Source organism: Erinaceus europaeus, chromosome 10, assembly GCF_950295315.1.
Source record: "Erinaceus europaeus chromosome 10, mEriEur2.1, whole genome shotgun sequence".
NCBI lineage: Eukaryota > Metazoa > Chordata > Mammalia > Eulipotyphla > Erinaceidae > Erinaceus > Erinaceus europaeus.
The window spans coordinates 17,282,905-17,296,860 of NC_080171.1; the positions used below are offsets into that span (position 1 = coordinate 17,282,905).

General features: G+C 44.4%; 1 protein-coding gene across 3 annotated transcripts in view; it reads right to left on the reverse strand.

Annotated features, from left to right (window-relative positions):
* Nucleotides 1-2,760: 2,760 nt before the first annotated feature.
* Nucleotides 2,761-13,956, reverse strand: part of TMEM8B (transmembrane protein 8B) — a 32,680-nt gene continuing 21,484 nt past the window's right edge. The window contains exons 11-13 of one of the 3 annotated variants that reach the window (XM_016188028.2): nucleotides 4,094-4,240; nucleotides 3,850-3,966; nucleotides 2,761-3,629 (exon numbers count right to left, since the gene is read on the reverse strand). In XM_016188028.2, coding sequence (XP_016043514.1) covers nucleotides 3,174-3,629; nucleotides 3,850-3,966; nucleotides 4,094-4,240 — 720 coding nt within the window. In that variant the 3' untranslated portion in view covers nucleotides 2,761-3,173. Of the gene's footprint in view, nucleotides 3,634-3,849; nucleotides 3,967-4,093; nucleotides 4,241-13,956 lie in introns of all 3 variants that reach the window. The other 2 variants (XM_016188029.2, XM_016188030.2) reach the window with 2 other exon arrangements.

Consider the following 13,956-nt stretch of genomic DNA (forward strand, 5'->3'; position numbering starts at 1 on the left):
GCAGTGTAAGAAGCTATAGTGTGTTCTTCCCGGTCTTAATAATTGGTGGCACCTCCATCAGCCACGGTGCCCGAGGAAGAACATGGAAGGAGTCACCTGCAAACCCACAGTGGGCATGTAGCCTTTGGCACTGAAGTGGGTGAACCACTAAGATGATGACCTCAATCTGAATCCTTCTACAAGGCAATGTGGGCTCTACTGAGTACACCACCACACAGACCCTAAACTGAGCTCATTCTAACCCCCAAGGGTTTGTCACCCCCTCAAGAATGGCAACTTTTACTCAAGGTCACCAAGCCAGAAATAAGACAATGATAAGACTGTCTCTCGCTACTCTGCTTGTCCAGTCAGCCATCAAATCCTATAGACTTGATGTGATTGCTCTCTAATCAGAACCCCCTTCTCTGAATTGCCTTGAAAAACAATTGGGGAGTTGGGCGGTAGCGCAGTGGGTTAAGCACATGTAGCGCAAAGCGCAAGGACTGGTGTAAGGATCCCAGTTCGAGCCCTCAACTCCCCAACTGCAGGGGAGTCGCTTCACAAGTGGTGAGGCAGGTCTGCAGGTGTCTATCTTTCTCTCCCCCTCTCTGTCTTCCCCTCCTCTCTCCATTTCTCTCTGTCCTATCCAACAACAATGATATCAGTAATAACTACAACAATAAAACAACAAAGGCAACAGAAGGGAATAAATAAATATTTAAAATAAGAAAAAGATTTAATTTAAAAAAAAAGAAGAAAGAAAAACACTTGCCACCTCATCTCTCTGGAACAATGCAACAATTAAGTCACTTAATTTTTATCCTCCAAACTCTAAAATCCCTACTCAGCACCAATCATCAAAATACCAATCCCATGGTGCAATTCTTCTCGAAGTCTCTCTAGTGGCTCATTTCCCATAGGACAGAAACCAGACGCTACCTCTACATCCTCTCTTATCACCAACTGCCTGCCTCCACAGTCCCACTCTACCCAAACTAGCTCTCCAGGCGCTGGCACACTGAATGAGTTCCAGTTCCCTGCTATCAGTCTGTGCTGACACTATGTTTACCTAGTCCTGGGCATTGTGGCGCAAATCTAACCGTTCCCATTTAGATAACATGCATTTTACTCTTCTGGGGAACCACGCTAGACCCTGTTCAAAGTGCTTTGCTGACTGTGGACCAAATGGAATAATGGAAATCTCTCAGGGGAGGAATTCAATATAGATGATAATGACCACAGGTAACACCCCCAAAATCTTGGCATCATGGGAACTCGCGCATTCCCAACTCAAACACCCCCTCTCCAGAAAGCCCTACACCCTCCTACCTAAGTGGACCTGGTCCCAGCTTTCTTTCCCTCTTCAGTGCCTTCTTTTCCTACTAGCTGTCTCAAGTCCCATTCATTTCCGTGTACCTGTTTTACTGACCTGACATCTTCACTGATGGAGAAGTCATCTAACACAGGAACAGGAGCCTGTCCCTTACTCCTCGACCTCCAGCCAGCTGGCTGTGTCACTCCGTGGTGTATCTCAAGGGAGAGATTCCAGACAGCAGAGAACAAAGGACTATTTTCCTGGTTTTTAAGTTTCAAAACCTTAGTTCCTAAAGGGAAAAACTGAAGGCACAGACAAAGAAAGATTTGGGGTGGAGGGGAACGTAAGTGAAAGGTAGGTTTCCCTCCCCTAAGGAGGAGGAGGAGGAGAAAGGAGAAGATACATATACATAGTAAAATCAATGACACGGAAGAATCCCAGACTGGAGGGCCCCTGAGCCCCACTCCCCAGTCCATGACCCTGGGTAGGCTTCTGGGATCTAAAAGCAGAAGCAACTCTCACCGTGTTAGTCAAGTAAAACCCAGCTAAGGGAGCAAAGTGCAAGGACCGGCCTAAGAATCCCGGTTCGAGGCCCCGGCTCCCCACCTGCAGGGGAGTCACTTCACAGGAGGTGAGGCAGGTCTGCAGGTGTCTGTCTTTCTCTCTCCCTCTCTGTCTTCCCCTCCTCTCTCCATTTCTCTCTGTCCTATCCAACAATGACAACATCAACAACAACAACAATAACTACAACAATAAAACACAAGGACAACAAAAGGGAATAAATAAATATAAAAAATTAAAAAAGAAAAAAGAAAGCCCAGCAAAGGACACTAGAGGGGAAGTAGCCTCAACTGGTGTGTGAATACACAAGCTATCCCAAGTAAGTGTTTGGGGCACGGAAGAGGACCAGAATTATAAAAGGTTGTATCAACGAGCACACAGAACCCTTCTGGGATGGATGACCCATTAGCTATGGAAACACTAGGGTGTGGGTGCAGGATGGACCCTGTGTCCAGAGAAACACTGTCCCGACATCTTGGCATCGCATAAGACCCTTGGAACTCAACTGTGACCCAGGTGGAAGACAAAGAAATCCCTAGATGGCAAAGGATAATGTTTCTGACATGCAGACCAAATGGAAGCTTAAAGGGAAAAGACATTATTGTGATGTTTCCCATACATCTGAGATCTGTAACTGCTACTATGGGCCTGCAGCTTCCTTCCCTGTTGCGTGTGGGCACAAGGACAGTGTGTCTCTCTGACTTAAATCATCTCAGTTCCCGCCCCGGCCCTTCTCTCTCTCTCTCTCTCTCTCCTCCCCACTGCTGCAGCCTGACGTGGTGGGGCATTGCCTCACACCGAACCTCCAGCCACTCACTGAGGCTGGGCTGGATCCCACGACCAAGAGCTCCTCCTCCTCTTCCCTCTCACTTTGGGCCCCAGGGAAGAAGAAAAGGAGACAGAGAACCAGCAAATGTTTCATTGGAGACACAACAGACTCCGCCCGCATCAGTCAGGAGCGCTACCCTGCAGCCTCAACCCCGACTGTCCTATGGTCTCCTCTGGCTGGCGCAGCGCAGCTGTCGTGCTGCCTCTGGAGAGGAAGTCTGAAGCCAGGGTTGCTGAGCTGCCAGGAAGCTCTGGAGACTGCATTTCCCTAAGAATGATTCCATCCCTTCAGGAATGCCATGTCCTGAGATGATTCTATCTCCCTGCGAAGATGTCCATGTCCTCAGAAGGGCCTCATATCCTCCATACCCCAACGAGGGACTTCTTGGCCAGGAAGGGGTTCTGTGGCCTCACACGGGCTCCAGTCCAAAGATGCAGGAGGATTTCAGGCTCTGAGGAAGTGCTCCAGGTCCCCAGAGAGTTCTGTGTCCTATGAAAGAGTCAATATCCTCAAGAAATGTAACTTGTCTCTCATCCCTGCCAGGTTTCCACGCCCCCAGGAGTAACCCCAGGAGCTCTCTGCCCCTGTGAAAGGGCCAGGCCCCAAGCTCCTCTCAGCTGGCACAGATGCTGCTGACAGTTGTCCCTCCTGGGCCCACCAGGCCCAGTTCTTCCTGCTCGTTGATGCATAGCTGGTAACCACAGCCCCGGGCCCGGGATCCAGAAGGGACCCGGTGGTCAGTCTTGGCACGAGGTGGCAACAAAAAGCCCACACTGCCAGCGATGAGCATATGCCAAATGCTGTGAATGTAGAAGTAGTTATCTCGCGTCTCCACGAAAGCATAGAGGAGGACAGCACTGCCTGCGATAAGGCTCCCGGGGCACAGGTAGAAAAGCCAGCGGCGCCAAGTGGGTGGGTAGCAGTGCCGGCGGCGGACGCTGCGTACTGTCTGGGGGAGACAGAGAAATGGGGTTCAGGAATGCAAGGCCCTGAAAGCCACGTCAGAGCTTCCCCTGAGCCCCAGTTGCGCCAACACTGCAGTGGACACCGAAGAGTCGCATAAGAACAATGACTGGATCCGAGTCCACTGTCAACTGGAGACCAGTCACCCAGGACCTGCTCCCAAGTCCTACTGGGGCACCCACCCAAGGCATCCCACCCTTACCCAGGCTGTGGCCAAGATCCCCAGGGCGAAGAGACTGGGTCCAAGCAGGTTCCAGAGTCCATGCCGGTCAAGCTGCAGAGCCATGGACAGCAACATAGCCCCCAGCAAATACAGCACCTAGAGAAAGAGGACTCCAGGGGCTGGCTGCCACGAGGGGTGCTCGGCAATGTCCCCAGGGAGAGGGCGGGACTGGGTTCAGCAGACTTTGGCTAGGGCTGTCCCACGGGGCCCACTCGGCACTGACCTGCTTGACCACAGGCTGTAAACGGGCCATGGCAATGACGGTGACCCACACAGACATTAGGGAGCCCAGGAAGTCACAGAACTGCAGCACATCATAGTCCATGATGCAGAAAACCACAATGCCTGGCTGGTCACACGCGTGATAGAACTGGAGGGAGAAATGACAGACACTGAGAGGCCAGGGGCCGAGCTGCACGCCAATGACACTGGAGAGTGGTGTGTGGAGCAGAATGGGGGGACATGCTGTTCTTCACTCCTCAGAGCAACGGGATAAAAACAGTGTACCGTTACAGCCTACCCTCTTCCCCACCTTCCCAGTACACATGCCGCTAGACTATATTCTAGAGCGCTAGGCCAGGGCAGCCCAGGGTGCTCAAGCTGAGCTAATCCGTCTCTTTTTCCTCATGCCTATGTGTGCCCTGCCTGTGACCCCCGTCCCCAGTCCCCTAATCTGGGGCTCTTGGCCAAACCAGACTCCAAGCCTCCCCCAAGTACCCCAGCCTCCTCTTACAGCTCATTCCGGTCTCCCCACACAGCTCAGACTCTGGATTGGGCTTCACTCTCAGACTAACTGGCCGTCTTGGCACCCTCAGACTCAAAGCTGTGAGGCCACAGAAGAAAAACTGGCATCCTGATATCATGAGAAGAAGGAATCTTGTGGCTCAGGGAAGGATCTGGGCAGCAGAAGTGCTCGCACAGCCCACACTAGGGGGAATGTTAGGGTCTCGGTCGTTGAGAAGTTTCAAAGAAAGAGCAGGGGGTACCTTATACTGGGTTGTCAGGAAAGTCACAGTGTATTTTTTTCTATGTTTTCCTATGCCAAAATGTGTCATGATGTTTGAGACAAGCCAATAACTGAATCAAGCTATTCCAAGCACCTCAGTTAAGGAACCGAGGTCTGTGATCCCCGACCTGTCTATCCCCGGACAATGTTCTCATGTTCTTTGGCATCTCGAGTTCTTCTAATTCAAGAGTAGTGCAAAGGTACCCTGAGTTCTCCGTCTGAACATTTGGCATCTGCTACCACCTTTCTCTTAATTTCTATGTAGTGTTTATATGATTTGAAAATTGACTAAGAATATTTATAATGTTGAGAATACCTCTGGTGCAAAGATGACAAGAGCACATATCCCTTTGTGCCATAGGAACACAACTGAAGAAAAAGTTGGGGGGGTCGGGTGGTAGCACAGCAGGTTAAGCACACATGGCGCGAAGCTCAAGGACTGGCATAAGGATCCCGGTTCCAGCCCCCGGTTCTTCACCTGCAGGGGGGTCGCTTCACAAGTGGTAAAGCAGGACTGCAGGTGTCTTACCTTTCTCTCCCCCTCCTCTCTCCATTTCTCTCTGTCTTATCCAACAACAATACCATCAATAACAACAATAATAACCATAACAATGATAAAAAAAAAAGTGGGAAAAAATAGCTTCCAGGAGCAGTGGATTCATGGTGCAGGCACTGAGCCCCAGCAATAACCATGGAGGCAAAAAAAAAAAAAGTCAATAAACAGGTGTAAAAAAAAAAAAAAGTTAGCACTTCTCAGGACAAATGATTAATGATTCCCAACTGAGAAGAGACGACAGAGTGGCATGCTCACTCCTCCCACCTCTGACAAGGTTCCTGACCTGTGTCAGAAATGATGGGTTGTTTGTGGTGATGCAAACAGGGTGACAAGGAAAATCTTAAAGCTATGATGAGAGAAAAGTGTTTTGGCCTAGACAGACTTAACCAACTCTCACTACGGTGAGGCTGAAACATGACAGCAGATTGAAGCAGAAGAAGGAAAAAAAAAAAATCTCAAGATACTGTGAATCAATCTGTTTCAGCTCTGACCCACACGTGTTCCCCCAGGTCCTCTGTAACTTTAGGGAGGGAAGGAAATGAAAGTCTTGCCTCCTGACTGAATGAGTTATGAACATGAAAAAGTGGAGGTGAGGTCAGGAAGAAAACAGAGGATCCCCCCAACTCTTCATCTGAACTATTCCAGCTTATAGGTTCATGATTAGTCAACAATTTGTTTGGCTCTATACGCTAACTCTTTTTTCAGCCACCAGGTTCCAGATGCTACTGTGATGCCAACCAGACTTACTGGGCAGACAACCCCACTATTGTGTCCTGGAGCTCCACTTCCCCAGAACCCTGCCCCACTAGGGAAAGAGAGAGACAGCTGGGAGTATGGATCGACCTGTCAACACCCATATTCAGTGGGGAAGCAATTACAGAAGCCAGACCTTCCAACCTCTGCACCGCATAATGACCCTGGGTCCATACTCTCAGAAGGTTAAAGAATAGGAAAGCTATCAGGGGAGGGGAGGGGATACAGAGATCTGGTGGTGGGAACTGTGTGGAGTTGTACCCCTCTCATCCTATGGTTTTTGTCAGTTGTACCCTTCTTACCCTATGGTTTTTGTTTCCTTTTTATAAATAAAATTTTTTTTTAAAGTTTAGGGGAAAGGAATGTTAGATTCTTAACTCATAAACCACAATACCTCAAACCTTAACCAGACAACATTCCTTTTATTTTTTTTTAAAAAGGGGGGGGCGGGTAGTGGCACACTATTGTAACATGGTTGCTCATGTTACAATGTGCAAGGACCCAGATTCGAGTCCCCAGTCCCCACCTGCAGGGGGAAAGCTTCACGAGTGGTGAAGCAGTGCTGCAGGTGTCTCTCTTCCTCTCTATCCCTCCCTGTTCCCTCTTGATTTCTAGCTGTCTCTATCCAATAAATAAAGATAACAAAAAAATTATTTTAAAAAAGTGTGAAATTAAAGCAGACTGAACCAAGATTCTGAGTTGCCATTTTGTTCAACAGAACAATAATGAGAAAGAAAATGTTCATGCTAACCTCTGGGAAGTGATGCGGCAGGCAGGACAGTGCTGTGAGCACACAATCTGTAACCGACCATTTTCTGTGTGTGTCTCTCTTTCTCAATAAACAGTACAGTGGCAATGCACCATATTTTCATTCCCAAAGCCCCAAATGTTCAAACTTCAGCACCATTATATGCCAGAGTTAAGCAGTGCTTTGGCCAGTCAGTCACCCTCCCCTCCAATAAAAAAACAAAGTCTTTTTTTAATGTTACCGTTTCCTTTGAATTTGTGAAAGATCTTACCTACCTAATCACTCAAAATGCAAAAACTATAACTTCAACAGAGGGCAAAAAGTAAAAATAAAATGAGGGCAGGAAGAAGCTAAATATTTTGAAATATAAGTAAGTAAAAGTAGTGGCCAGAAGATGATTCAGAGAGGAAAGCCTTGAACTCTCAAGCATGAGACCCTAAGTTCAGTCCCCAGCCTTGCGTGTGCCAGACAGATGCTCTGGTTCTCTCTCCTCTACTCATTAATAAATGATGATGATGATGATGATGATGATGATGATGGTGATGATGATGATGATGATGATGATAAACTTTGAATAAACACGAAGCCAGACCTTCCACCTTCTGCACCCCATAATTACCCTGAGTCCATACTCCCAGAGGGATAAAGAATAGGAAAGCTATCAGGGGAGGGGATGGGACACGGAGTTCTAGTGGTGGGAACTGTGTGGACTTGTACCCCTCTTATCCTATGTTTTTTGTCAGTGTTTCCTTTTTCTAAATAAAAATTTAAAAAAGCAAACAAGATATAAAAGCAGATTACTTTAAAATAAACAAATATAGATAAATGTGAGGGGCCACAGGAGTGAGTTAGTGGTACAGTATAGGCCTTGCATGTGTGGAGACTTGGTTTTGAGGCCCCGTTTGACCCCTGATCCCACATAAGAGCAAGAGAGACCAAAAAATAGGTAGAGCTACATGGAGAACAAAAGCAGAGCTACCGGCTCTCTTTCTTTCTCTTACACTAACATACACAAAATCCTAAAACATCAAACTGACCAACTGAGGATGTGGCAGGATGACAGAGGACATGCATGAGACTGTGACTTAAATCCCAGCACTGTTTTTTTTAAAAAAAAATGTATTCTAATGAAAACTTCAGGGCATTGGTTAACCTCGTAAAACCTTGGATTTGATCCCTGCAAATTTTAAGATGTAAGATTTAAATTTGTGGATTATTTTTCTCTTCCTTGATTTTAGGGGGGGGGGGGGAGTTTTCCTCCAAAAAGGAACCACCTTGGAACAAACATGTTTGACATTGAGTTTTCCAAGGCTTTTAAAGGGGCTTAAAGTTTGGGGACATAGTTCCATCTTAATTAAGTTGAGTGAATGAGATCCTCTTGGGAAACATCCATGGGACTTACTATCAACAGTGGAATTAAAGTTTGGGGTTGGCAAGACAGCTCAGTTGAATGTGTGCTACATGTCACTGGCACAACCCAGGATTGAGTCCAGCTACACCTCTCTCTCTCTCTCTTCTTTTCTATCTGGAAAAAAAAAAAGAAAAAGAAAAAAAGCTAGTCTGAAACAGTGAAACCCCAATGACAATAAAGAGTTCAAGTTTGAAAATGTCTAAAAAGTGTGTTTTTCAGTAACTTTTGGTTTTACTCATTAATATTCATTTGATATACATTTCACAAATAAATATGTCAATAAAAGTCTTATTTGTGCTGATAACTAGGTGATTACTTGGTTCCTAAAAAAAAAAAAAAATCAATATTTTACAAATGTACAGACAACTAATTTTTTATAAGGGGACCCAAAGCATTAAATGGAGAAAGAAAAGTCTCTTCGACATATTGTACTGGGAAAATTGGGTTGATGCACGCAGACAAAGGAAGCTGGACCACCATATATATATCACCACACACAAACGTCAACTACAGATGGATCAAAGACATGGACATTAGACAAGAAGCTAGCTAACTCATAGAAGAAAGCATTTGACAGGTGACTTCATGATCTGTCCTTCAAAAATATCTAAAGGCTCAGATACAACAGCAAGGGAACAGAAACAAAAGCAGGGTTACGTCAAACCATCACCAAAACAGTAAGACACCCTGCAGAATGGGAGAAGATCTTTACATGACATACATCAGGTAAAGGGGTAATAACCAAAATAGGTAAGAGTTCACTAAACTCAGCAACCAAAAAGCAAACAGCCCCACTACAAAATGGGGCAAGAACATGGCCAGAATCTTCACTATAGAAGAGATCTAAAGGGCAAGCAGACATGAGAAAGTGTTCAAAGTCACTGATTATCAGAGAAAAGCAAATAAAGACAACAGTGAGATACCACTTTACACTCATGAGAATGTCACATCAGAAAGGACACAGGGGTAGGGGGAATGAATCTTTCTACACTGCTAGTGAGAATGTAAATTGATTCCAACCTTGTGGAAAACAGCTTGGAGATTTCTCAGAACACTAGAAATGGACTTTTTTTTTTTCCAAGTGGTATTCTTTTACTATGCAAACAACACTGAAGATGACTTCCTTAATTATCTACTCTACTCACAATGGACCTGTGAGTACTACAGGTCACTAAATTACCCAGTGTGTGATTTGTATTTGACTTTTATGGCATTAATTTTACATTTCTGTCTTAACCAAGCACCTGTCCCATAGGCCTGAACTTCATGTACATACAGAAGGAAATTCCAGAACATTCTGCAAGAGGGATTCGGCGGAATAAATCCTTCAATCTTGGAGAAGACGGTATACATAAATGTATGTGTATGTAGAAAAGGCTGAACTACCTAACTAATTAAAGAGACATCTAATGTAAAATTAATTAAAGACTGATTTTCTCCTAGGAGTTTCTCTGCACTGAAAAAATAAAAGTGGGAAACAATGGCGCTGTTGTCTCTGGAGTAGAGAAGTCACGGAGCCATCACCTCACTAATATTCCATGAGTACTCTCTGAGTGCACTAAAGGGTCAACAAGATTTGTCTACTGAAGTAGAAAATCCATAGGGGTAATGTTAAATTAAAACTGAAGTAAGAAAAAAATTAATTACAGTCAGAAGGAACTGTCCTACTAAAAATTGTGGATTCTTTAATTGGTATACCTATGACTCGTATCAATAAAATAAGTGGTAAAAATGACATGGGAATATTGGAGTACTTAAGAAATCTGGGATGGTGGGACCTGTGTGGAATTGTACCCTCTTATCCTACATTCTTGTCAATCATTATTAAATCAATAGAAAGAAAGAAAGAGAGAAAGAAAGGAAGGAAGAAAGGAAGGAGGGAGGGAGGGAGGGAGGGAATGATGGAAGAAAGAAAGAAAGAAAGAAAGAAAGAGAGAGAGAGAGAAGAAAATGAATTTGAAAATCCATGTTCAGCAAAGAAGAGCAATTACAGAAACCAGAACTCCCACCTTCTGCACCCCATAAAGAATTTTGCCCTAGGGCCAAATGAGCACACATGTTACAATGTACAAGGACCCAGGTTCAAGCCCCTAGTCCCCACCTGCAGGGAGAAAGCTTTGCAAGTGGTGAAGCAGGGCTGCAGGTGTCTCTCTGTCTCTCTCCTTCCCTACCTCTCCCTTCCCTCTGTCTCTACCCAATAAATTAATTTAAAAAATAAAATTAAAATAGGGGCTGGCTGGTTGACTGCACATGTTATAATACTCAGAGCCCCCAGTCCCCAACTGCAGGAGGGAATCTTTGCAAGTGGTGAAGCAGGGCTGCAGGTGTCTCTTTGTCTCTCCAATGACTATCCAATAAGTAAAAGTAATAACAAAAACAAATTTAAAAAAAAGAATTTTGTCCATACTCCCAGAGGGTGAGAAATGTTAGGGGAAGATGAACAGAGAGCTCTGAACCCCAATTCCATCAGGACCCAGAGAGAGAAGAGGAAAAACAAAAGTAGTAAGGTAGTCGGTATGACTTAGAAAGGAAGAGAAGGCAGAACCATAGGAAAAAAGGACAGATATAGAAATATAGATAGATAGGCAGTTACAGAATATAGAAATATAGATAGGCAGTTACAGGTTACAGAATATAGAAATATAGATAGGCAGTTACAGAATATAGAAATATAGATAGGCAGTTACAGAATATAGAAATATAGATAGGCAGTTACAGGTTACAGAATATAGAAATATAGATAGGCAGTTACAGGTTACAGAATATAGAAATATAGATAGGCAGTTATAGAATATAGAAATATAGATAGGCAGTTACAGAATATAGAAATATAGATAGGCAGTTATAGAATATAGAAATATAGATAGGCAGTTATAGAATATAGAAATATAGATAGGCAGTTATAGAATATAGAAATATAGATAGGCAGTTATAGAATATAGAAATATAGATAGGCAGTTATAGATATAATAGTCAGGGCCCGGGCAGTGGCACACCAGGTGAAGTGCACATGATACAAAGTGCAAGGACCTACACATGGATCCCGGCTCAAGCCCCAGGCTCCCTACATGCAGGACTCACCTCACAAGTGTTAATGCAGGTCTATAGGTGTCTATCTTTCTCTCTCCCTCTGTCTTCCCCTCCCCTCTCAATTTCTCTGTCCTATCCAAAACAAACAAAAAAATGGAAAAAAAAATAGCCACAGGAGATGTGGATTAATTCACAGTGTTAGCACTGAGCCCCAGTGATAACCCTGGAGGCCAAAGAAAAGAAAAGAAGTAACAATCAACCCACATCTGTGATCTTGGGAGAGCTACTGCAGTTTCCAATGGAGGGGATGGTGACACAAAACTCTGGTGGGGGAGTCGGGCTGTAGCGCAGCGGGTTAAGCGCAGGTGGCGCAAAGCACAAGGACTGGCATAAGGATCCCGGTTCGAACCCCGGCTCCCCACCTGCAGGGGAGTCGCTTCACAGGCGGTGAAACAGGTCTGCAGGTGTCTATCTTTCTCTCCTCCTCTCTGTCTTCCCCTCCTCCCTCCATTTCTCTCTGTCCTATCCAACAACAACAACAACAATAATAACCACAACAATAAAAACAACAAGGCCAACAAAAGGGAATAAATAAATTAAATAAATATTTTTTAAAAAAAACTCTGGTGGTAGGAAAGGGGTTATCTTATTTTATAAGTCAATATTAAATCACTAATAAATTAAAAAAGAAAGAAATCTGAGGCTAGCTGGCAAGATAGCTCACCTGTGTAGTGTGCCTGCTTTGTCCACTGTACAACTCAGCTTTGGCCATGGCCCCACTACACTGGAGGAAGCTGTAGCACCATAGTGCCTTTCCCTCCCTGTATCTATTTCTCTCTCTCACTATCTGGAAAAAAAAAAAAGTCAGACTTTTTCTGATTGAGTGAAGTCCCAGCAACAACAACAAAAAAAAAAGTAATAAGAAAATAAATGTATACTACAAAGTGATTCCTGTAGTAATATAATTCTATAGTAATATAATTCTAATCTAATTTGATACCTTATTCAGTTTCTCTATGGTAATTCTGGAAAGTTACCCTAAGTTGTTTCTTTCTATGGGGGAGAGAGCTGTGCATGTGTGTTGCATGCTACAAGAAAATGCATTAGACACGAACAGGGGAAGTTCTCAGAAGACCATACAGCCCTATCCCAGAAAAGGATGGTGGACTCTGAAAAGGAAAAATGCCAGGATTTTTGGCACCCCATAATGACCCTGAGTCCATATTCCCAGAGGGATAAAGAATAGGAAAGCTATCAGGGGAGGGGAGGGGATACGGAGTTCTGACGGTGGGAACTGTGTGGAGTTGTACCCCTTATCCTATGGTTTTGTTAATGTTTCCTTTTTATAAATAAAAAAGAAAAAAACATAACTACATAGTCATCTAATATTCCAATATGAAGTGTGTGAAAATGGAAGATTAGGGTATCTGCATTCAGAAAATGATGAGGCTGGGAGGAGATGCACCTGGTTAAGTGCTGTTACAGTGTTTAAGGACCTGGGTTCACAAACCCAGCCCCTGCCCGCAGGAGGGAAACTTCATGAGTGGTGAAGCAGTGTTGCGAGTGTCTCTCTTTTTCTCCCTCTCTATCTCCCTCCCCCTCAATTTCTGTCTCTATCTTAATAAATATTAAAAATAGAAGATGATGATGATGAAATTTAGTGCTACTCTCTTATTTCTGCCTATATTTTCTCTTGGAAACAGTTGTAGGGTTTTGCCAAGGGCCACTGATAATTACTTGTGAGGAAAAGAGAGGCAATGAAAGGTGGGCTTGCAGCCAGGATGACAGCAGTCAGCAAGGAAAGCTACCAGGCCCAGGGTATCGGTTTTGCGGGTCTTTGGGGGCCCAATTATGAGGAGTCGGGTAGAAAAGTGAAATTGTGTAGTTCACACTGTGAGAGTTCGAGTTCCACAACTGAAATATATGGTACATTTTCCCTAATCCCTTGCATTTGGTTTAATTATACTTTCTGATTCTTCTCATCTTCAGAGAATTTGAGAACTACTAAGCTGTGGTCTTAAATTTCTCTATATAGTTCATAACATCTGAGCAACTGAAGTCAGGTTAGGAATTTTTCTAGCACACACTCACTGCTCTGACGCAAGGGAGTAACAGAGCTTGGGGATTACACAGGTGGGCAATGGAGTCAGGCTGAGTGAGAATTCCGGTTCTGTGTTTCACCTTATATGTTAGGCAAAGTATCTAGACTGAAAATGAGATGACAATAATAACAGTATAAATCTATTACAGTGATTTCATGAGGATCTGTAGCAGATTATCTGACTGATTTGGCTATATACAAAACCAAGTTCTGGGGAGTTGGGCGGTAGCACAGCGGGTTAAGCACAGGTGGCACAAAGCGCAAGGACCCATGGAAGGATCCCGGTTTAAACCCCGGCTCCCCACCAGCAGGGGAGTTGATTCACAGGCGGTGAAGCAGGTCTGCAGGTGTCTGTCTTTCTCTCCCCCTCTCTGTCTTCCCCTCCTCTCTCTGTCCTATCCAACAACAACAATAATAACTACAACAATAAAATAACAAGGGCAACAAAAGGGAATAAATATTTTTAAAAAAACAAGTTCTG